This window comes from Schistocerca piceifrons, chromosome 4 (genome assembly GCF_021461385.2).
Source record: "Schistocerca piceifrons isolate TAMUIC-IGC-003096 chromosome 4, iqSchPice1.1, whole genome shotgun sequence".
Taxonomy (NCBI): domain Eukaryota; kingdom Metazoa; phylum Arthropoda; class Insecta; order Orthoptera; family Acrididae; genus Schistocerca; species Schistocerca piceifrons.
In genome coordinates, this window is record NC_060141.1 from 361487679 (window position 1) to 361513611 (window position 25933).

The window sequence follows — 25933 nt, forward strand, 5'->3', positions numbered from 1 at the left end:
TTCAGATAGATTAATCGAGTTGATGCCTTCTGTTTTTGTCAGAAGTTTTGAAAACAAAAATGTTCAGAAATTACTGTATTTTTGTGTGCTTTAGAGGAATCAGAAATGCAGAAAAAAAGAAAATTGTTGTAAATCTACTGCTGTCTGTTGATACATGGGAATAAAATGTGCAAGTACATAATACTGAATTATATAACTTAGTTTTTATTTGGTGATGTTTAAAAATGTATTCCTTTTCTTGAGGTAAAATAAGCCACTTATAGGATACCATGTTTCATGTATTTTTGTATGAAATAGAATTTCTCTTTTATATTGGATTAACAAACTCTTCTTGATGTAACAAATAAGTTGAATTTTTATCACTGAAGTTTATAGTGCTTGGTTTATCAGGTGCTAATCTCCACTTCACCCAAAAAAATGTAAGAGCATCATGTTAACCTGACCTCATTATTGGTGAGGAAGGAGGCATCTTTTCTAAGAGGACTTATTTTGGATAGTTGAGGGAAAATAAACTATATCTCACATGAAGTGAGATTTTGTGATGTATCATGTTCCATAATTATATGCCATAATTATTTACAAATCTTGTATTCATTTTACTCATATTCATTTTGTGATTACCTTGACAGTTTTGTAGATGAGAAGATAATTGTAGGGATCAATTTTTTTTAATTTTTTTACTTTCAAAGAAATCTAGGAAAAGCGGACACACAGAAGGTAACTACCTACATGGAATGCCTAGTTGCAGTGTATGTGCAGGAAGACAATAGTCATGACAAGGTGTCTGCTGCGGGATTTAGATTGATTCTTCCTAACACCTATACCTAAGAACTCTGCAAATGAGAACTACCTCCTCCAGTATATGTTGCATTTCTGTTACCCAATTCACCATATTAAGCTCAATACATAAACTTATGTATGCTAAAACTGCATTATCATTTCTTTTTAAAAAGGCTATACTGAATTTTGCTTGAGTGTCCGTATTTGAGAGTTATACAAGAAAGACACAAATTAATTTTAAATTATGGACCATCTCAGAGAACTGAATGGCAAGCAGTTATCACAGTTAAATAAAGTAGACTGAACTTCATAATTTTTATGAAAGAGAATTGTGCTGGTATTCTGATTCAGTCATTTTCTAAGTTTGCGAAGAATATCACTGAAACATGTTGTAGTCACTTAGTGTTCATAGTCATTGAGAAAGCAACAGAGCCAGAGATATTAAAATTCTTCTTGCTGGCTGTGGGATTGAATATCATTGTTTATATTACAGTACTAGTCTTAAAATCACTCAGCAAATAGCTGATACATCTGTGAAAGAATTTAAATCTATCAAACTGCATGCGCGAAATCTTGTTGGATATTCAGTGTGCTGATAACTGATTATACATCTGTGTCTGTGACATTCAGTTGTCATTTGAAGATGGCTTAAGAAGCTGAAACCTAGTTTGCAACCAAACAAATACAATTTTGCAGAGCATTAGGAGGTGTTTCCCATTTATATTATTAATACATTTACTTAGAACATGGAGTAATTATTGCTGTATAATATTATGAACACATTTTGTTATAACATGGAGTAATTATTGACAGTTGCTAAGAAACTGCTCCAGAACATGTCATCCTCTTGGAGCTGCCTTGGTCTTTGCCGATGACATAATTACGACAGGAAGGTGTACGACCATTAAAAAATAGTAGAACTATTCAGTAACTGTTCCAGTCATGAATGATCCAGATGAGACTGTCGGTAACACTGTTTTGCTGTAAGAACTGTCTTTCAAGTAAGAGTTGCTAATGCATTGAAGAATGGTAGTATTGTAATGCTGTAGTCCAGATGCATTGTGCCAGCCAGAGTCCTAATGCTGGATGAAATTTCAGTATTTGGCAAGCAATGGAAGAAGAGATGACAGAGTTACAATTCCTGGTCACCAGATCATTTGTTAGTGTTCTGTGCTAAATTCTTACCCTCTTCAGAGTGCCTCATGAAGTAAGCCCATGTGAAGCTATAGATAGTGATTCACTTGTCAAATGGGGTCATGAAGCTTGTCAGAAATAGCACCTGCTATTTCGGATTTTGACTGGAAACAGGCTTTAACTTCCCATTTGTCTATCTTTTGTTGTGACCTTCAGCAACAAAAGTGCCACAGCCACTACATGCATTAATCCCAGTAGCCTGTATGAGGCTTTTATGTTTAAGTCACAACACATTTAATGAAGGCTATAGGTATTATCAAGGGACACAATTAATGACAGTGTTAAATCACATTACATTCTGCAATGTAAAATTCTAAGTGAAGTTCATCAGCACATAAAAATGCATATACATAAAAACAGTTCCTGTAACAAGATAACGACTATTTTGAATCCACTGCTGTTTGGTTGCACTATTGGTGACAAATCATTGTAAACTGCAAGTACCTAAAGTACCTAGGAGTAACCAATTGGAGCAGCCTAAGTTGAAATGACCATTTAAAACAAATTGTAGTGAAATCAGATGCAAGGCTGAGATTTATTGGAAGAATGTAAAGGAAATACAAAATAAAATTCATCCATGAAAACATGGCTTACAAAACACTTGTTCAATCAATTGTTCAATATTTATCATCAGTCTGGAACTCTTACTAAGTTAAATTAATAGAAGAGTAGAGAAGATCCAATAAAGAGCAGCGCATTTTGTCATGGGATCATATTATAGTTGGCGTGAAAGTATTATGGAGATGCTTCACAGACTTCAGTGGCAGATACTACAAGGGAGGGATTGTGAGTCAGTGAGAGGATTAGTATTTAAATTACGAAATAGTAGATTCTGGAAGTCAGGCAACATATTACTTCCTCATACATATGTCTTGCAGGATGATCACAGTGATAAAGTCAGAGAAATTAGAGCTAATATGGAGGTTTACTGGCAGTGTTGTATTTGTGAATGAAACAGTGAAGGGGCAGAAAGATAGTGGCATCTGATGTACCCACCACTACACACTGTAAGGTGGCTTGTGCAGTATGCATGAAGATGTAGAATGTAGTAACACATGAGATTTGAAAAAATTAATCAAAAAGACAAAGAAATTTCTTTAATAATAGATTATGAATTGGTAAAGAAAGTCCCAAAACTACAGAAATTCTTATAACTTTTTTCTATCAGTAGCAGATAATTTAGTTTTTAATACTTCATTAATAGACAGCCAACAGTTTCTATGAGAAACTTTTGAATACTAGTTTGATAAAATTCAACTTTATCCTACTCCTCTAAAAGAAGTTTTCAATTATATCATCTCTCTTAAAAAATGAATTTTCCAATAATTCTGGTGGAATCAGAGCTACTCACATAATGAAACTTTTCATGATTCTTTCTGAGAATGCCTTAAACATACTGTTGTCAAGGCTCTTCACAAAAAAGAAGACAAAACATTAATAAAGGATTAGTTACCCATCTCATTATTGACAGTATTTGAAAAGCATTCACTAAGATCATGCGTAGTAGACTGTTGAGACATTTGGTACAGGAAAACAGTTTGAATTCCAAAAAGGACTTTCAACAGAACAGGCTAGAATTTGTTCAGCAAAGTTTTTAGTGCACATGAATACCACTATAGATGATTTATTTCAGAAACAGTGAAGTTCATTGGTCGTTCATGTGCTACTGCCCTGTGCATATATGGAAAGTGATTAAAGGAATGTGAAACCCTGAGTAGGCGATATGATGCTGAATGTCTATGACCAATTACAGAAAGTGGAGTTGGGACGCTTGCCTGCTCTGTAAAGCAGTGATCTCTGACAGGTCTGTTAACAGGGTACAGTGTTGGTTCAGGCTCACGTATTTCGTAGCACACTTTTCAGCACACATTGTTAAACATGGGATTCCTCAACAGATGACCCCTGTGTACTTCCATGTTTATCCAATGACATTGTCAATTACAGTAACAGTCATTGTGGGGGCCATTGAGACTGAACAATGTAGACATATTGGCTGGTCAGGTGAATCACATTTCGTGCTACATGAGGTGGTGGTTGTGACTGGAGACGCCACCATACAGGCAAATGAATGCTCGAAACATGACCGTACGATGACTGCAGGCCAGTGGCGACGATCTTAACCCAAGTAGGATGTTCAGCTGGGCTTCCATGGAGCTGTGGTAGTAACCGAAAGCACCATGACAACTGTGAACTACATGGATGTTATTACAGACCACCTGCATCCGTTCATGCTTGATGTATTCAGTGACAATGATGCCATCTTCCAGCAGGGTAATTGTCCATGTCGCAAATATTGTACTCAAACTGATGTCTTGGCCATCAAATCTGCCTGATCTGTAACCAGTGGATCACATTTAGGACACTATTGGCCTGTAGGTTTTGGGAATTGTCTGACTTGTGCATAGACACCTTGTGCCACATACCTCCAGATACCTACCAAGGACTTGTTGAAAATAATTATGTACTAGCCTTCCCCCTTCAGCTTCGCTTGTGTACACGTTCGATGCATACTAGAACAATGCACAAATCTTGTTGTCCTCCATTTCACGTCTTCCTCCCCCCCCCCCCCTCCCCGCTGCCCCTGTTTCTCAATCCACCACATCCTCCTACATCTATCTGTTGATCCACTCCTTCCTACTCTCTCATTCTTTCTGTCTCCTCCTCTCTTTGTCCATTTTGCTGCCTCCCTCTCTGACCATTTTTCCTCCTCACGGCTTTGTCCACATCCTATTCCCCCTCTCTCTATCCATCTTCTCCTCCCCCTCTTCCTGTTTCGTCTGCCCACTACCACTCTACATCTTCCACCTGCCTCCTACATCTCTTCCTCCACACTTCTCTTCATCCAACCACTTCTGCCCCTCTATATGTCCATCTCCTCCTCCACCTGTCTCTGTCTGTCCACTACTCACTCCTCTCTCTGTCCATCATCAGTGCCCCCCAATGTCTCTGTCCATCTCAGACTCCTCCACACTCTCTCTGTCCACTTCCTCCCCCCTCTGTCTATCTCCTTCCCCCTTTCTCTGTCAATCTCATCCTCCTTCCTCTCTCACTGTCCATCTCCTCCTCCCTCTCTCTTTTCAGCTGTACCCACCAACACAACATGCCTGCTGAGCAGCAGCCTACATGTCAGAAAGAAAACCCTTTTTTACCCATCTCTGCATCTATGGGAGCTTGGAGACTCTAAATATCACAGTAGTGATTGTCATATAACAAGCAGTGTGTTGTATCAAATTTGATTGAAACTGATACAGTGGTTTAGGAGGAGATGCTTGACACACACACACACACACACACACACACACACACACACACACATATCCTATTTTATCTATATACTAACCTTTTCACTGGCTTGCATACATGTTCGACACATATATTGCAGACATCTCCTTTTCCTCCCTCTCTGTGTCACCTCTTCCTCCCTCCCATCTCTCTGCCCATCTCATCCTCTCGACTCTACACCTCCATCTCTTCCTTCCCACTCTAGTTCTCTATTTCCTCGACTCCTCTCCCTGACCACGTTTTCTTCCCTTCTACCTCTGTCCATATCCTCCTCCCCTCCCTCTGTCCATATTCCTCTGCACCTCTTCCTTTTCCACCTGCCCACTACCTCTCTAATCCTGAATCCGCCTCCACTCAGTGTATATCTCCTCCTCCCCTTCCTCTGTCTGTCACCACCTCATCCAACTCTCTGCCCATCTCCTCCTCCTCCTCCTCCTCCTCCTCCTCTCCCTCTCTCTCTGTCCATCTCCTTCTCTCTCATTTCTCTGTCCAGCTCATTCTTCCCCTCTCTTCCTGTCTATCTCATCCCTCTCCCTTTCTTTAATTAGCTGTGCCCATCCACAGGTGTATCACCTACAAGGTATGTCAGTGCTACCCGCACAACACACCTCCTCTCTCTCTCTGTCTCTCTCTCTCTGTCTCTCTCTCTCTGTCTCTGTCTGTATGTCTCCTCCTCCCCACACTTTCTGTCCATCTCTCTCTGTCCTTCCCCTCCACTCCTTCTCTTTTCATTTCCTCCACCCCTTTTCCTTGTCCAGCTCATTCTCTTCTTTCCCACTACCCATCTCCTCCACCCATCTCTTTTCTAAGCCATTCCCATGTTCATATGTACCCCTGCAATGGAAGTGGATAAATCAGACTTATACTACTCCCACAAAACGTGCCCCTTGTGTAGAGTGTCCTACACATTGGAGGCAGGAAAATCTTTTCTTGCCCCAGTGTGCTGAATGCATACCAAAGCAGAGCAGTGAGGCAGGCTGATACTATTCCCACACAGTGCATCTGTCATGCAGGGCAGCCTATACATCTGTATTCCAGGGGCTGGAAAATGCAAGTTTTTGCCCTTACCTCCGCTCATGTTGGAGCTAAGACATTTAAACCTCACAGTCCTGATACTTGTGAAGCCTTATTATCTGTGCCAAATTTGGTCAAAATCCATCCACAGGTTTGGGAGGAGATCTGGGCAAATACACATGTATAAATTATGCTTTATATATTTACAGATAGAGACTAGCCTTTTCCATGCAGCTTCGCTATGTAAGTGTTCGACATATTTTTATTGCACACATCTCCTCCTCCACACTCTCTCTATCTCTTCATTTCCTCCTCCACCCTCTATTTTTCCATCTTCTCTGTCACCCTCTCTTTTGACATCTCCTCTACCTCCTATCCCTGCCCTCTGTGCATATCCTCCTCCCTCTGTCCATCTCCACATCCTCCTCTCCCTATCCATCTTCTCCTCCCCCTCATTCTCCATCCATTTCCTCCTGTCCCCCATTTCTCTGTCCACCTCCTCCTGCCCCATCTATCTTTGCATCTCCTCCTCCTAATCTTTCCCTATTCATCTCCTCCTTCAGCCTCTCTATATTCATCTCCTGGCCACCTCTCTATGTCCAGCTCCTCCTCCCCCTTTAGCTATTCCCTCGTGCCCCCTGCTTAGGCTGCTGTACAAAGCACGTTAATAAAGCAACACATTTGTCACTTAGGGCAGCCTAAATGTTAGGGGCCGTGAGAAACTTTTCCTTACTCCTGTTTCTCTGTTGGAACTATAAGGTCATAAAGCCCACAGTGCTGATACTTGTGAAGTCTGCTGTTTGTTTGCCAGATTTGGTTGAATTTTATGCAGGGGTTTGGTTGGATATCCCAGACATACATGCTGCTTTATACCCGACAAAGAATTACCAAGCGGCAGCTTGAGGTTACACTTACGAAAGTTAAGAAAATATGCAAGCGTTTGGACCCAGTGGCTTCTTGTTTTGGCTGAAGGATTGAAGGGGAAAAAGACTGATGTAGGAAATGACTGACGAGGTTTAGGAAATGGGGAGAGTTATATAAAAGTCTCCCAGAACCATATATAAGGAGAGATTAATCGAACGGTATGAGAAGGAAAGACTGACTGCTGGGAACAGTGCTGGATGAGATTTGAAAACCTGAGAGTTTAGAGGTGGAACATATGGTAACGATCAAGACAGGGAAAGCTAAGTGCAATATACTTGGTAGACATATGAGGTATGGCAGGGGGAGGGGGGGGGGGGGGGGATAGACATCAAGGAAAGGAGTAGTTACTGAAAGGAAATGCTGAGACCAAAGAAATTAACATAACTTGAGGCCAGATGGGTGGTGAAAACCAACATCATGCCATAATGGCAGTTCCCACTTGCGTACTTCTGAGAGGCAAAGAGCCTTTACATATGTCTGCCTGTACCTGTATATGTGCGGATGGATATGTGTGTGTGTGCGAGTGTATACCTGTCCTTTTTTACCCCTAAGGTAAGTCTTTTCACTCCCATGATTGGAATGACTCCTTACCCTCTCCCTTAAAACCCACATCCTTTCGTCTTTCCCTCTCCTTCCCTCTTTCCTGATGAGGCAACAGTTTGTTGCGAAAGCTTGAATTTTGTGTTTGTGTGTATGTTTGTGTTTGTTTGTGTGTCTGTCGACCTGCCAGCACTTTCATTTGGTAAGTCACATCATCTTTGTTTTTAGATATATATTTCCTACGTGGAATGTTTCCCTCTATTATAACCATATATATATATATATATATATATATATATATATATATATATATATTTTTACAGATTACACTCCCATATTTTATTTTCTCAGGCTTGTCTGACATTTGGCATCACCCCCAAAGGCCTCACACTTAAAGTTCCCATCTCTGGCTGCAACCCTTCTTTCCATCAGTCCCTATACCAGTTCCAAACCAAACAATCCATTGCCCTCACCCACCTAATCCTTCACCTACACATCCACTCAGCCAATCAACACGCCCATCAACTCCTATCCTTTATAAAAATCCTCAATCTTTCCTCTCCCACATCCACACCTGTTGTTCAGAGCATCCTCCTACAGGCCAACCGCAAATTAGAGCAGCATGCCACCCTCCACCTTAAAAAACTATCCAATCTCCTGGTTTCCCACCTCCGGAAAGGCAACTCACTCACCCTTCACAACCTTTCCAGCAAACCTCAACCTCCTCTCATTGCACACAAACCCAGTCTCTCCCATCTACTCAATCTCCCACTTCCAGCTCCACTCCCTCCAAAACCTCAAAATTCCAATCAACGCAATCTGGAACCACAACACCCCAATTCAGTAGTTAACCTTTCCTCCAAACCTCTCTCCCAATCCGAAACCTCTGTCCTATCCAAAGGCCTCACCTTCAGCCCCACTCCCAGATTTAACCAAACAGCCCTCGTCAAAGATTTACTGTCCTACACCCGTACTCTGCTGGAAATATCACTTTGCCACGAAGAAAAATGATCCTAATCCTACTCCTAATGATCCAACTCCCCAAGACACTATCCAAATTGAACCATGCCTGGAACAGTTCCGTCCTCCGTCACAGCGGGACCCACCTCCTCTTCCTCAAAATCACCCTCTCCTAACCTTCCAGGAATTTCTGACTTCCAGCCTTGCCTCTCAATCCTTCTTAAAAAACCTTAATCCTACTCCCAACATCACCACTGCTGAAGCCCAGGCTATCCGTGATCTGAAGGCTGACCGATCCATCGTCATTCTTCCGGCGGACAAGGGTTCCACAACTGTGGTACTTGATCGTCGGGAGTATGTGGCTGAGGGACTGAGTCAGCTTTCAGACAACACTACTTACAAAGTTTGCCAAGGCAATCCCATTCCTGATGTCCAGGCGGAGCTTCAAGGAATCCTCAGAACCTTAGGCCCCCTACAAAACCTTTCACCCGACTCCATCAACCTCCTGACCCCACCAACACCCCGCACCCCTACCTTCTACCTTCTTCCCAAAATTCACAAACCCAATCATCCCGGCCGTCCCATTGTAGCTGGTTACCAAGCCCCCACCGAACGCATCTCTGCCTACGTAGATCAACACCTTCAACCCATTACATGCAGTCTCCCATCCTTCATCAAAGACACCAACCACTTTCTCAAACGCCTGGAATCCCTACCCAGTCTGTTACCCCCGGAAACCATCCTTGTAACCATTGATGTCACTTCCTTATACACAAATATTCCGCATGTCCAGGGCCTCGCTGCGATGGAGCACTTCCTTTCACGCCGATCACCTGCCGCCCTACCTAAAACCTCTTTCCTCATTACCTCAGCCAGCTTCATCCTGACCCACAACTTCTTCACTTTTGAAGGCCAGACATACCAACAATTAAAGGGAACAGCCATGGGTACCAGGATGGCCCCCTCGTATGCCAACCTATTCATGGGTCGCTTAGAGGAAGCCTTCCTGGTTACCCAGGCCTGCCAACCCGAAGTTTGGTACAGATTTATTGATGACATTTTCGTGATCTGGACTCACAGTGAAGAAGAACTCCAGAATTTCCTCTCCAACCTCAACTCCTTTGGTTCCATCAGATTCACCTGGTCCTACTCCAAATCCTATGCCACTTTCCTTGACGTTGACCTCCACCTGTCCAATGGCCAGCTTCACATGTCCGTCCACATTAAACCCACCAACAAGCAACAGTACCTCCATTATGACAGCTGCCACCCATTCCACATCAAACGGTCCCTTCCCTACAGCCTAGGTCTTCGTGGCAAACGAATCTGCTCCAGTCCGGAATCCTTGAACCATTACACCAACAACCTAAAAACAGCTTTTGCATCCCGTAACTACCCTCCCGACCTGGTACAGAAGCAAATAACCAGAGCCACATCCTCATCTCCTCAAACCCGGAACCTTCCACAGAAGAACCCCAAAAGTGCCCCACTTGTGACAGGATACTTTCCGTGACTGGATCAGATTCTGAATGTGGCTCTCCAGCAGGGATACGACTTCCTCAAATCCTGCCCTGAAATGAGATCCATCCTTCATGAAATCCTCCCCACTCCACCAAGAGTGTCTTTCCGCCGTCCACCTAACCTTCGCAACCTCTTAGTTCATCCCTATGAAATCCCCAAACCACCTTCCCTACCCTCTGGCTCCTACCCCTGTAACCGCCCCCGGTGTAAAACCTGTCCCATGCACCCTCCCACCACCACCTATTCCAGTCCTGTAACCCGGAAGGTGTACACGATCAAAGGCAGAGCCACGTGTGAAAGCACCCACCTGATTTACCAACTGACCTGCCTACACTGTGAAGCGTTCTATGTGGGAATGACCAGCAACAAACTGTCCATTCGCATGAATGGACACAGGCAGACAGTGTTTGTTGGTAATGAGGATCACCCTGTGGCTAAACATGCCTTGGTGCACGGCCAGCACATCTTGGCACAGTGTTACATCGTCCGGGTTATCTGGATACTTCCCACTAACACCAACCTGTCAGAACTCCGGAGATGGGAACTTGCCCTTCAGCATATCCTTTCTTCTCGCTATCCGCCAGGCCTCAATCTCCGCTAATTTCTAATTTCAATTTGCCGCCGCTCATACCTCACCTGTCTTTCAACTTCATCTTTGCCTCTGTACATCCGCCCCAACTGACATCTCTGCCCAAACTCTTTGCCTTTACAAATGTCTGCTTGTGTCTGTGTATGTGTGGATGGATATGTGTGTGTGTGCGAGTGTATACCTGTCCTTTTTTCCCCCTAAGGTAAGTCTTTCCGCTCCCGGGATTGGAATGACTCCTTACCCTCTCCCTTAAAACCCATATCCTTTTGTCTTTCCTTCTCCTTCCCTCTTTCCTGACGAGGCAACCATTGGTTGCGAAAGCTAGAATTTTGTGTGTATGTTTGTGTTTGTTTGTGTGTCTATCGACCTGCCAGCGCTTTTGTTTGGTAAGTTTCATCATCACACACACACACACACACACACACACACACACTCTCGATCTCATCTTCCCCCTTTTTGTTCATCTCCTCTGCCCATTTCTCTGACCTATCTTCCTCCCTCCTCTCTTTGTCCACATTCTCCTTCCCCTCTCTCTGTCCATCTCCTCCTCCTGCTCTTCCTTTTCCACCCGCCCAGTACCTCACCACACCTTCCACCTGTCTCCTGCATCTATTCCTCTTCCCCTTCCTCTGTCCATCCCCTGTTTGCCTCTCTCTCTGTCCATCTCCTCTGCCCTCCTCTCTGTCCATCTCTTCTTCTTCCACTCTCTCTCTCTGTCCATCTCGTGCTCCCCCTCTCTGTGTTCATCTCCTACTTCCCCCTCTCTCTGTCCATCCCATCTTCCCCCTCTCGCTGTCCATCACCTCCTGTATCTCCTCCCCCCTTTATCTGTCCACCTCATCCTCCCCCCTCTCCCAGAATCCATCTCCCCCTTCCTCCCTCTACTCGGCTGTGCCAATCTGCATGTGTAACCCTTCAAGGCATGTGTTGATACTACCCAAAAACATGCTTGCTGTGCAGGGCAAGCTACACGTCAGGGAAAAAAAAAAAAACCTCTGCTCCTATGGCAGCCCGGAGTCTCTAAACCCCATGTTGCTGATTCTCATGTAGCAAGCAGAGTGTATACCAAATTTGGTTGAAATTGACCCAATGGTTTAAGAAGAGATGCTGGAAATACACACACATACACACACAACATTTTATCTATATGCTAGCATTTTCACCGTCTCACATACATTTCTGATACATATAATGAGACATCTTCTTTCCCTGTCTCTCCATGTCATCACCTCTTCCTCCCTCCCATCTCTCTGCCCATGCTGATACTACCTGCACAAAACATCTCAATCCACTCTCTCTCTCTTTGTCCATCTCCTCCCTGCTATCACAGTCCGTCTCGTTCTTCCCTTCTCTCTCTGTTCATTCTCTCCTCCGCGCCTCTCTGCTCATCATCTGTATCAATTTATACAAGAGTCACTGTCATTTTCCATCGCTAACATGACTTTAATGGTAGGACTGGCTTGTTGTATTATTATTTGCCAAAATTCAACAGTCAAGTTTCCTATATACTTCCTCCATCTGATAAAGAACTTGCATGAAATATTCTTCAAACTATAGATTCAATAACTTTTTTCCCATTTACACAGATTTTGCCTGTGATTCAATCCCTTCGTGTTTCAGCAAGTAGTTTCTGACCTTCCATAAAGGTTAGTGAGGGAACTATTCGTCATGACTTGAAGTATTATATGGACAACGGGCACATAAACAAGACTGAAAACGGTGATCTTCCAGACAATGTCCTTCCTTTAACAAGAGTTGAACCGCAGCACTATGATACTGTAGTCACCCGGGACAGTGTAGCTGTTTATGCGTATGTTGTGGTGTTTATGTGTTTTTCTCATCAACTCTTCTGTAAGTGCTGACTGACTTCAATGACTCTACTATATGTTCGATGATTAGCTTTATTACATCTATTATTTATATTCTACTGGGGATTTTCTGGTAGCATTACTTTGAGGTTCCATTATCTTTGATTCATATTTTTAATTTAGCGGGGACTACATCTCGTAATTGTACAAGTACCATTATGAAGGAGAGCCATCAGGAATGTGGTATAAGTCAAAATTTGAAAATTAACTGTGTGAGTTCCAGCAACATAAAATAAATAATTTTGAAATTTTTCTCAAAATTTACCTGTATTATCATAGTAAGTAATTAATACAAGAACAAAGTTGCAAAAAGTAAATAACTAATTATTTTAAGGAAGTTGTTTCCTTTGGACTATAATTTTAGAACTTTTCATAAAATTAATCTTTATTATCATAGTAAGCAAGTAATATGAGAAGACATTGGCAGAAAGTAGACAATCAATTGTATTAAAGTCGTGATTTAACTTTGGAACTACTGGGACATACAGTTTTCAGCCACCCATTGTTTCGTTAGCTATATTTGAAAGCAATTTCAAATTTTTCCTAGAGACTACACCACATCCCAAAACTTCCATGAATCCATAATGCCTCAAACAAATTATAGTTCTAAATAACAAGCAAAAAGGGGCCCAACATTTAATAAATTTATATCAAAAATATGCACTGCTCCAGCAGTTACATTTCAAAACCACTCATAACACCACTAGCACTAATTCAAATTTATGTTTACAATAACTTTAGTTATACTTATTTTCACTGTCAATTATCTCCTCAATATGATCAATATACAATATAAAAAAACCGCATCAAAATGGCCTTGTGCCACTAGATATCTCTGTCTTGCAACAGTGCCAATGGTTTCATGTATGTGTGTGTGGCAGTGGGGAGGGTGTGGGGGCATTTGGGTTGAAACCACTGGTACTCAGAGGGTTAATGTACTACAGGCTGGTGGCTTGAAGCTTCATTCTTGTGTATCTTGAATCAAGCTTCCAGCAATCTGAAATTATCACACAATATAGTAATTTGATGAAAAATTTATGATTTGCTGAAAATATTCACATATATAAATTATCTTCATTAATATGTCACAATTACAGATGATGACAACTGTGAAAAATGTGATGAAATTCTTGAAGAACTTGAAACAATAGATGATGATACTGACAAACATGGCATCCAGTTTGTGAAATCTAAAGATTCAAAGTTGGCATCTGAGATTGGAATTTTCAGCTTTCCTGCCCTTGTGTATTATGAAACTGGTGTCCCCATTATGTACAACGGTAAGTTTCTCCGCTTCAGTATTATTTGGGTGTTGTACTAATGACAACTTCAGGTGAAATAATCAGATGGGTTTTATTATATTACATTAAGCCTTTACAGGTCAGTCTTGCCCTATGATAAGACAACGGAAAAGTAGTATCCAATAACTGCAGGTGGTCATTGCAGCAAAGATAGAAATTGTCATTGAAAAGGCTTCAGTCTTGAGCTGATTGAAATAATACTTTCAGTAAATTTTGTCTCTGTAAATTTACCATGTTAAACAATTAGATATTATCAATTTTTCCAATATGTACATGTTTTACAAATATCAACTTTTTCTGACTCTTGTTCAATCTCTTTAAAATAAACAGTATAAGGAAAAGACAGATTGATACTCACTGTAAAGATAACATGTTGAGTTGCAAACGGGCACAACAAAAAGGCACTTACACATTACGTTCCAGCCAAAGCCTTCTTCAGAAAAGGAAACCTGCACACATTAATTCACACAAGCAAGCATAACTAATGCCCACATTACTGCCATCTCTGTCAACTCAGACTGGAGCTGCCAGAGATAGTGCTCATGTGTGCATGAGGTATGCTTGCTTGTGTAAATGAATGTGTGTGTTTCCTTTTCTGAAGAAGGCTTTGGCCGAAAGCTAATGTATAAGTATCTTTTCATTGTGCTAGAGTGCAGATCAACGTGTCATCTTTACAGCTTGTAGCATTCTATTTTTTCCTTATATCGTTGATACTCCTAAGTGGAGTTAACATTATTTGTTTTCTTTAAAATAAATGAACATTAAGCAGCTTATTTATCATTCAGGAAATGTATTTAATGGTATTCTACAGTTTGTTAACCAAGTTAAAAGAAGAAAAGTGCGCCGGTGTAAAAATTTTCGACGTTGCTAGAAATCCTACATTGTAATACTGGAATTTATGTGTTTAAACATGCTGAAATTTAAGGAAACAATATTGCTTGGGTATATGTGATGCTGGTCTCATACAGATACATGTCCTTGTGGATCCATTATTATTTGTTATTTATAACTCTTAATTTTGTAAATTAATTTCTTTTTAATGACTGTAGTTTTGATATCTTTCATGTGAGACTTTAGATTTTTGAAAGGACATATTACCCTTTAAAAAATTCTATATGACTGTGAATCCTGACCATGAGAAGTTGATCAGAGACTTTACATATTTGAAAATTTCTTCCAGTATTCTTTATGGTCTTCATTTGCTTTTATGTAGCATCTTTTCACATGTTTCTGGGATTCACTCTTGTGCTTCTGGAATAGAAAGTAACTTTTAAAGAGAAGTTTCATTATTACACACCATTTATTTCATTTTTGTGGAAATTATATGTCAGTAACATACTGCCAATTAAATCAAGTTTAAGCTTCATTTTTGTTTAAAAGATATTAGTTTTTCATGGCTTGACACTGGATGGCTGCTGTAATAAGGTGAGAAAACATGTTCATTTATTCACAGTAAAGTAATTTGTGTATTTTACTGTAAATCAAATTTCATAGATAAAATATAATTTTCACAACCAATGATGATATAGGATGTCTAAGGGATCATTGTAGACTCACACTGGAAAATCATGCAATTTACACAGCGAGGAAAGATACTTAATTTCAGGATATTTTCTTATCTTAAATAAAGATAATTTTGAAAAGGTAAGTAACTATTAGAAAGTCAGGTGAAACTAAGAAACTGTGTTTAAAAAAAAATGAGATGGACACATAAGAAAGTACAATAACTACGCTCCCAAGTTCCCGCTTTTTGCTCACCCTTCTATCAGCATACATTCTGAATTATCTAAGATTTACAGAAGCTGTGATTTGACTAGGCTTTTGTCACATTTATTCTCTTCCATCATATTTTTTATTTCTAATTGTTACCCACATATCATACATTTGTTTCCATAAGCTCAGTAGTGTGTGTGTGTGTGTGTGTGTGTGTGTGTGTGTGTGTGTGTGTGTGTTTGTGTGTATTGTGTATACTTCAGTCTCATGAGAGGCATTTTGTGGATATTTTTGCTCAGGCTTGAAGTTTTGTGGGGAAGGAAAACAGCTTTTATCCTCTTTAAAAGCTCCATCCAGGTTTTTGCTTTAAGTGGTTCAAGAAACCATGAAAAATCTATATCTGGGTGATGGGGTGGATATTTGAACCTCACTCGTGCTGAACAAAAATCCAGTACCTTGATGACTGAACAAATTTAGCTAGTCCCACTTATTATTTACCGAAACAGGAACAATGGGGAAAGGTTCTTAGATGTACAGACAGAAAACTATTTGGTTTCTGTGTTAAGGAGACAATAGCTGTTAGAAAAAAATAGAGCTACTGTCACTCACTAGACAAATGGTGTAATAAACAGACAGGCTTATAATCTGTGATTTAAGAGAAAAAAGCTTGATCAGGTACATTACAGGTGTGAATAGTGACAGATTATTGCTTTTGATGAAAACCTTAAAGCCAATCTTTTTAGGCATATCAGACAATTGTTGGGTAATGCAATGAATGTGTGTTTCTCACCTGAAGTTAAGTTGGTAATGCTGAGGAGAAGGAGGAGCAAAAGAGGCAAAGAAAAAGTTTGCAGTTGGTTCGGGAAAAAAAGTTACTCAGAATCTGTGATCAAGAGAAAAAGTTTTTGGGCACAGCGAAAATAATAAAGAAGGTAACTGTTAACTATATCAGGGAAGAATTAGATTCTAGTGCTGAATTTCATGTTTCATAGAATTTTCCCGTATAGCCTCATACACCAAGCTTTACCAAAATAGGTTGTAGTTACTTGGGTTATGAACCATACAAGTCCTTGGCAGATTGTCAAACCAAGGCATTGCTTCAACTGCCTAGGCAATATATAAAATGCCAAGAACTTTTTGATAAGGTGTTAAATTTTAATTTAATACTTTTCCCTGGAAATGTAAAAAATGACTTGGTATTTTATAAGATGTGATATGGACACTCACAGTCATCATATGCAGCCTCCATTTTAGTGAAAGTGACACTCTGACACACTGAGCTCCAAAATTCAGCTAAAAGTGTTACAGCAACAATGTCTCTGTATCTTGTAAATATCAAAATATGCAAATTAGTTTTGTTTCATTCTTTGCCTTAAATGTAACTGGCAGTTTATTAAATGCCCAGGCAAAGTATTAAACAGGGTGAAGAATTACATCAGGGTTCTTTGTGTTTCGATTGGTGCTATATTATTTTAAGCTCCATTTAGTGTTCCCTGGTGATTTATCAAAGTGAGACAAACTCTGTAGTCATTGCTTTCTATTACAAAAGTAATCTTTTCCTATGTTCCTCAGAACAAAAGATTCATAGAATTTTTATTAAGCTAAAAATTGCATGACATTAAAGTTTAAGGTCACTTAGTTGTAAAACACTTTGCTGTCACTTACAGCATTCTCAGTTCAGTGCCATCTTCCACTGTGATTCGTTTACAATGGTTCCTTGCCAGTTCTTGGCTTTAATTAATATCTGTAAATTCAGACTCTGCTTGGTTTATTTACTACACATCAGACCTCCAATTCCTTCATATCTCATCCAACTGAAATTGTTCTGCATTTAATTTGAAGTTGTTGCATGTTATTTATTTTTTTCTTATTTTATGGCCAATTTTGAGCCTGACAGCATATTAAGTGTTCTGCAACATATGTTAAAGGTATAAAACAAAATACTTGAAAATGGCATAAAGGGCCAAAATCTGGGTTGTACTGAAAGAAACAGTAAAAGAGTCAAATGAGGGCATGTTCCTTTAAAAAAATTATTTCTTTGTGATTTCGATAAATATCAAGCATGAGAGAAGTCACAACATCAGAATGATTAAAATCAAGGATTTTTGGATTTCCACTACAAACGTATGCAAGCACAAAACATTTTGTGGTTTATTATGCACCACAAAATATTTTACTACAGCATCAAATGAATTGATCATTTTGTTGTTGTGCTCAAAATTAACAGATTCCATATTCAGAAAAAATGAAGTCTTAATCACAGATGGTGTAATGACCACCATTAAACATATTCAATACTGTGATTATTTAAAAATGAAGTGATTAATTAATTCTGGTATATTAACAGTTTTCTTCTCATTCTAGGTAATCTTAAGAATGAAGATAAGGTTCTGCATTGGCTAGTTGAACAGAAAAGTAAGGACAATTAGAAATATTCCTTTTATATTACATGAGTTCCTTTGAGAATTTGCTTAGTTTACAGTTTTTGTTGTATTTTTACTTTAACGTGTTACTCACTTTATGCATTTCTTTCACAAATATTTAGAACTGCAATTTTTTATAGTTGTATTACTGTTGTGAATTGTTCTAAAGTTAGTCATCTAAGGTTTTAACTTACTCATGAAATAGCATTTTTGGCTATTCTGTTCTCATTAACTTACAGGGAATACATGTATATATTTGTAGATAATGATTTAAAAAACTAACACAACCTAATGCAGTAGGTGCTACACTTAGTGATAATGAAGCAGAGCATTAAATAACGTGACAAGATGTCTCATTTGTAAAAGTAGTATAATCAGATATCTTAATCAATCACTCATCACTCTGAAAACTATGTTACATTTAAGTGACCTATGGGAATATTTGAGTCATTGTCTTTACTTAATACCATACATCACATTTACTGGCATTAATGAATGTCAGTATTTAGAAATCCCATGTGCTGTAAAAGAGTACTTAATCAAAATAACTGTTTTGAAACATACTTGTTAAAAGTTTACTCAATTTGATATATTTTCTTAATGTGCATAGAATCATTTTCTTTGAAGGATTTAAACAGTCTGTTGGTATTTGCAAATAATCTAATATTTTCTGGATTGAATGATTGCACAATCTATTTTTGTATCTCAGCTCTTAACTTGAAATGTTGATGAGAACATAACATATATAAAGAAAAATTGAATACACTAAACCATTGTGCAAAATGTGAGATTTGCACTTTTCTGCACAGGTGGAAAAAGATCTAATAGGAGTATACACCAATATTAGAAGTAAATGTCTGGCCGCTTTCAGGTCAGTGCGTACTAATTTAATTGCTGAAAGAAGGTTAAACTCCAGGGGGAAAAATAAACTTAAGCTCAAGATGTCTCTTAAATTTGGAAATTAGTGAGGCAGCTTTCATAGAATTTCACATCAGAGGTGTCACTTCAGAGTGATATTTGAAAGACATTAGTGTCTGGTGATATAATCAATAAAATGTGCTTTATGTAGAATATACTGCTAGTGTGATGTATGTAGTATCAGAAGGGATAAAAATATGTGTTCAGCAAAACTCTCCTTTCGTAGATGAGTTTGAGACAATTTTTTAATGGCATCAATGGTAGGTAAAACTAAATGTTTTTTATACATACAGTAGAGTGTGCAATTTTTCTGAAAACCAGGCAATGAACTGATTTATTCTAGTGCATGTAGGCATAAGATATGTGTCTTTGATTTCTGGAGTAATTGTATCTGTAGCATATAATTGATCAACATAATATCTGTTATATGTCAGCCATGTGAAGTGTTGTTCCTCACCTAGCAGAACTCTGGTATCATTTTTGATAACAGTGGTGTAATAGTTGATTCTGCCTGTCTTCCTCTATGTTCATTCACAAACAGTCCAACTTTAATTTATTGTTTATACCTGCAATGTGACTTCAGCATTGAACACTGAAGTGGTGTCAGAGTTTTGTTAAGTCATTTTACTTGGTATGTCTGCTATTTTAATTATATGTTTATGTAATGAATGAAAATAAACAGCTCATATCAATGAAATATTTTAGGTTGTCTGAATTTCATCCTTCTTTGCCTTGTGTGAGCATTCTGGAATCAGTATTTAATTTTTCCTTGGCTTGCATCAAACAGAAAGCAACAATGCTCACAAATTAAAAATTCATAAGGAAGACAAATTAAATGATCTTAATCATCAAACATGAAACAGTGTCAGGTTAATAGTGCCACACAGAAATGAAAAGTTATCTGTCCTCTTCATGAAAAAAGGAGGAGATGAGGGAGAGGGCATGGGAACATCTTTCTGAGAATCATAGTAGATGAAACATGAAAAAATGGGAGACATGGTAAAACAGTAAGGTCGAGGACACCTCACTCGCATTATGGGCTTGAGGGATTTCAGTCAAAAGACAGCCAACCTATAGATATTCAGAAGTAACAGACCACCATCTGTTGCTTGCTGTCAAACTAACATAGCTTATTTTAGGATTTTGAATTTAATCATTTAACATCTCTTTTCTGCTCTTACATTTTCTTTTTTATGTTTAACTACTGAGGAACTGACATATGATTCAGTGAACTGAAGTGCTTTTTTTGTAATTTCTGTGTGTTACTATTAATATGTACTGCTTTGTTTGGTGAAAAAGGTCAATTTCAATGTCTTTACCATTGTTTAATGCTTCAAGTTTTATTTATTACACCAGTCTAAAACTCAATAATAGTGAATGGTGCATGATGTGTAACAATTAAGCTGTTTATTTCAACATATTTTAGAAACTGTATCATCTGACATACTATTTTCTTTATGCTAATGCATGGTTTTGCTTATAACTAATTTAATACAGGCAATGATGGTGGTGATGATGATGATGATGATGAGGATGATGATGAGGATGATGATGATGATGATGATGATGACAGTGATGTAAATGATAGGAGAATTGTTGTTAAAGGTAAATAATGTGCTGTTTAATGTTTCATTAAATGTAAATATAGGAGGAAAACTATTTTCTTGTCTGTCAGGAATGTACAAAGTATGCAAGTGAAACATATTTCAAGTTTATTCTCTCACTTTACTTTGTGGAACATTTCTACTCCCTGTGTTCAGTTCAGTTGAGGTATTGACACAATTTGCAGACTTGTTTTCTCTTTTTTCTTATTTTTCTTGTACTTTCATTATATTCCAGTTTTGAAACTACTACTTGTGTGTTTCTCAGTAATACAACTAGGTTCTCTGCTGCTACATGCTACATTTGAATTTTACTTCACAGAACAACTGCCGTTGTAGAAAGATTTTGCTTCCAAGAATTGTTGTCACACTGTGCACACATGCTCTCTACTAAACCAATGAATGTGCTTTCATTTTATTATTTTTGTGCTTCATAAAAATGGGCTGTACATCACTGAAGAAATCATGATACTGAAAAAAAGTTTTTACCTTCACAACGGAGGGGTACTAATTTTTTTTCAGTCAACCTGCATGCATTTCCACTCAGCTCTTAAAATGCATGTCACACTATAATTTCTAACAGTTCACGTCTGCAGCAGGTTAAATGAAACATAATTGGTCAATGGAAATTAACTATTTTGTCATATATTTTTTTAAAATTTCACCTCCATTTACTTTGCAGTCACAGTATGTTTCTGAACTGTATTTCAATGAAAATACAGCATAGTTATTTTCTAGAATTTTTTTGCACTCACTAACATCTCAATAAATGTTTCGAGACTCACGCAAGAGCAATTAAAAATTAACTGACAGTACATTTATTGCAGTACAATACTTTCTGTTTAAAATGGTTTTACTGTGAAACATTACATGACTGCAAATGTGGGGTCATAAAAAGTTTAAATATGATTAATAATGGGGAAGTGAAACACTGACACATTGTTTACTTAATTTGCTGCAGGCGATGGCTGTTTCTACATTGGACTTGGAGGGAAAAGCGTGGTCCCCAACCCTTCCTATGAGCCCTATCAGTGCTGCCCAACTAAGGTCAAGCAAGGCTCGAGGATAGCCAAGGCAACTCCGACGCCAGTGAACAAAAAGTTTACTCCCAACAAGTTGACAAACCCAACAAGCAAGCCCACAAATCAACCTACCAGCAAAGATCGAAGTGGTGCCAATGTAAAGGACAAGCCTTTTGCTGCCAGTGCAAAGCCATCAAGCAAAAGTATTCCTCTGTCAGATAAGTCTGAAAAAGTAAAAAAAGGGAAAAAAATTATAGATGAAAGTGGAAATTATGTCTGGTGGTGGTAGGATAGTGCATGAAAATATGGTTGTGAGAGACCTGGTTCTAATAAGTGGTCAGCATTAATCATGGTCATAGTGAAACATGGCCATCACATAACATCAAGGAGTAACTTCATATAACCAAAAAGCTATAATTTATTAGCAGTTTATTCATACTAAGCAAAACATCATGTTAAGCAACGCGAGCTCCTTAAACTTAAAGGCCTTAAGCAGTAATTCACAGAATAATTTGATGGAGAAAAGTAAAAGTGATACCAAGTTTTGAATAATTATTTATAGTGAATTATTGCAAAAAGCCTTGTATTGTATGATCTCTATGAACTGTGAATTATATAGAGATTAAATACCTGAGTTAATTCATCAATTTGTTCCTATATGAACATCATCATCTACATCACACATAACATCTCTGAGTATTCAAGTATAATATTGGAGTATCAATCACATGGTTTTAAGGCGGACAAACATCTGTTTCTTTGATATTCCAGGACTTTAAATTCAAGATAGAGATGAACATTGTATATTATTATCACCATAAGAATTTTTGCTGTTATTTTATCACCATGTCTATTAAATTTTTGCTGTTACCCAAAAAATGGAATCATACATGATACGCATATTTTCATCTATCATTGCATATTTTTTTTATAGAGTCATTGCTGCATATTTTACATAACATTGCTCAAGGTTCATGGATATAATCCACAACCAGTAGAATAATTCTGAGCTTTATGAATATTCTGAATTAATTCTATTATTGTCAGAGGTTATCTGTTTAAAAAAAGAGTCACAGAGTCAATGCTGCTCTGAAATAATAATTTCATGTGTTGTTTGAGGGCTATACCCATGAACAGTTCCAGTATTTCCCATTGACGTGTGTGGTATGAGAGTCTGTTGTGTTTGCTTGTATGTTTCTTAACTGTGGCAAGAGAATTCTTTTAGTTTGTCCAGTTGTAGTGAAGTACAGTAGCACTGAAATGTTTGTGTTAATGTCCATAAATCTTGAGCTAAGCAACTTGTAATGTTACTGCCATTAAAAGTAAATTGAGAATCATTTAGCATATAGCAGCATGTGTAACGAAGCACGAATCTGTGATTATTGAGAAGCTTAATACAATGTATTTTCCTAATATATCTGTTTATTTCAACCATTTTATTTCATAATGTTAAGCATCTCTTTTTTGACCTGTACCATATTTAAGGTGGAAAGTAACTGTCCACGATGAAAAATAAGAGTTTTCAGTGAAGAGTTTGTATGAATTTTGACATGAAGATGCGTTTTCTATGTAACGCAACTCAAATAGTTCTCATAAAATTCAGGCATTTGATGGTTTCAAAAACGAAATAAACTGTAAAAAATAGCCAACAATAACTGCAGTGCTATAGATTTATTTTTGTATCTGTGCAGAAACATAAAAGCTATTTAAGAAACAAAGCAAGGAAAAAATGTCCGTGACTTTCTGTGTAGGTTTCTAAGCAATCCATATCATTTTTGGTGCCATTTTATTCCTCAGTGTAAGAGGCACTGTAAGTCTATTGTATTGTATGCTATGTGCTACACAGAAATTAACGACATTATTAAGATATTTCTGCAATAAAGACTGAGTTATACTGTTGCATTTATGCATCACTATTAACTGTTAAGACAGAACCAATTTTACAAATAAATGAATTTATATCATATTTTCATTCCATGTTATGTAATATTCCTCAATTATTCCTGGGGTTGGGTTGTATGAACGAACTTGCAACATATTTTTTCTAGGGTTCTTTTCTCCATTTTTTCCTTTATTTATGGCTCCCAAAGGATTGTACTCATAACATAGAAATATTCAGTTATCACCTTTTGTCTAAAAAAAACTGTTGGGGTGAGTTTGTTTTCAATCTCCCTTTCATATGCCTCTTAATACAGTTTATAAAAGGAAGTCATAGCTTAATTTTCCATTTACCATTTGAAACATTTCCTTTCAAACCAGTAGTAGTGCAAGAAAGTCAGTTGCATGTTAATAGTTTATGTTTTACAAAACATAATCTTATATGCATGCAGTAAAAGTTTGTAAGTATTCCACGTATAATGAGCATAAAAACCTCTTAGCAGGCATGAGATGTGTATGCTGTAAAGAGGAAAGGTAGTGGTAAGCATGGGAAACAAAATAAATTTTTTACACTGTATCTGTATAATCTCAAGTAAACCAAGTTTTGAATTATATTTGATGAAGTTATTATTTATGTATGGAAGTTGTGTGATGGCTCTTCTGATACTTGTTTTCATATTATATGCAAGGAAAGTCAATTAGAAAATTATGGAAAATTGCCATTTATAAAAAGTTGACAATTACACAATGTATGACAATATCTCATTTTTTAAAGCAGTGCTTTTAGAATGCACGTATTTTGCTATGCGATAGAGAAAGTTTTATTTCCAAATGAACATATTACATCAAGATATTGTAATTCATATATTTAAAAAAGTGGCACAAGCCATAAAAGACTGGTATTAAATGTCAACAAACCCAAAAACAGCATAAATGCATATTGCATATCATTATTCCAGTATATGTAATTAATCATAAAATTCCATGGTTTACTGTACGTATTTCCAGTATTGATAATTCTCTTATTTTCTCTGCCTTTACAAAAATGTGTACGTTGGTAAGAAAAGGTCTTTATGCAGCTATGATATACATACATTTTTTGTATTTTGCTTGTCAAATTATATTTGCTGTCCAACTTTGTGAACTACTACTATCTTACAAAACGTAGCAAACATTTTGTATCTCTTTTGAAATGCCTGTGTTACAGCTTCCAATTTTCAAATCTTTTAACAATGTTATTTCTACAAAATATTCTACACTAGTCAGTAAATGAATACACATGGCAGTTTTAATTTATGAGGCTGTTCATTCTGCTCTTAAGTACAGCTGAATAACATTCATATTGAATCTTAAATCAGAATACAAGGAAAACATTCTGATCAGAATGAAATAAGAATTTTAAGGATACTGAGGATTTACTGTTAATTAGAATAAACTCACATAAAATAAAGGCTTTCTACATTTGTGCATTCTTCTGATATAATGGCAGATGTGAGATCATCACACACACAACTGCTTTCAATCTTCAACCTTCTTTAGAACTCCTTATTACAGTTTTGTATTAATTATGTTTATCAATATGCATGAAGTTTCCTGGAGGATTCAGCGTAGACTGTTTTCATTTTATCCATCATCACTGTATACTCTTTTATTTCTTAACAACAAATGTCATTAACTGATATAGACTGCACTGCATCTTCCAAAATCATAGGGCACAGAATGTGACAGATATGTCATTTTATATGAACAGTCGTTCAACCAACAAATCAAATGAAGATGAGATGGGTACGATTAACAGAAAAATCAGCTTCTTTTTAGGCGATAAGAGAAAATGTTTGGCCAGTTTGACAGATATACATACTATTCAGCATTGGACAATTTTTGTAATATGGAATATATATACTTTTTTATTGGAGTAATGAATTATTTACATTTGGGCAGTTCTATTTTTAGTAGATACATATTTCCAAAAGGACCACATGTAATAATACTGTCATCACCAATATTTTACACTTTTTCATGGATAAATATCTTCTCCCGACTTCTCCATGAATTACAGTCTTCAGATGTAGGCTTTCCTGTTGTTCTTGTACATTTTCTAATACTGTCACATCCTGTATAGTGCCCTGCAGTGAAAATAATCAGACTGCCAAGTGAAATAAAAAATCAGTTTGTCATTACATAATTGTAACATTTAATAAATATGTTACTTGCTTACTCACTAAAAGAAGTTAACCAGATTTTTACCATACTTGTCACATAATAATAGTAGCTGAATTCTATCTATCTCAGTATCACTAAAAGTCGAAGATCCAGTTTAGCAGAGAGACTGGAAGCAGCTATTACATGTTCTTTACCTACTCAAGTAGACCGGTATGATGTTAGGGCTCATCTGCTCCATTGGT

The 25933-nt window shown here is 37.8% G+C and overlaps 1 protein-coding gene across 1 annotated transcript in view; it reads left to right on the top strand.

Annotated features, from left to right (window-relative positions):
- Window positions 1-25933, top strand: part of LOC124794951 — a 461391-nt gene that overhangs the window by 235090 nt on the left and 200368 nt on the right. Inside the window, exons 19-22 of the mRNA XM_047258666.1 lie at window positions 13770-13952; window positions 18051-18101; window positions 20525-20632; window positions 21590-21900. Coding sequence (XP_047114622.1) covers window positions 13770-13952; window positions 18051-18101; window positions 20525-20632; window positions 21590-21900 — 653 coding nt within the window. The remainder of the gene's footprint in view (window positions 1-13769; window positions 13953-18050; window positions 18102-20524; window positions 20633-21589; window positions 21901-25933) is intronic.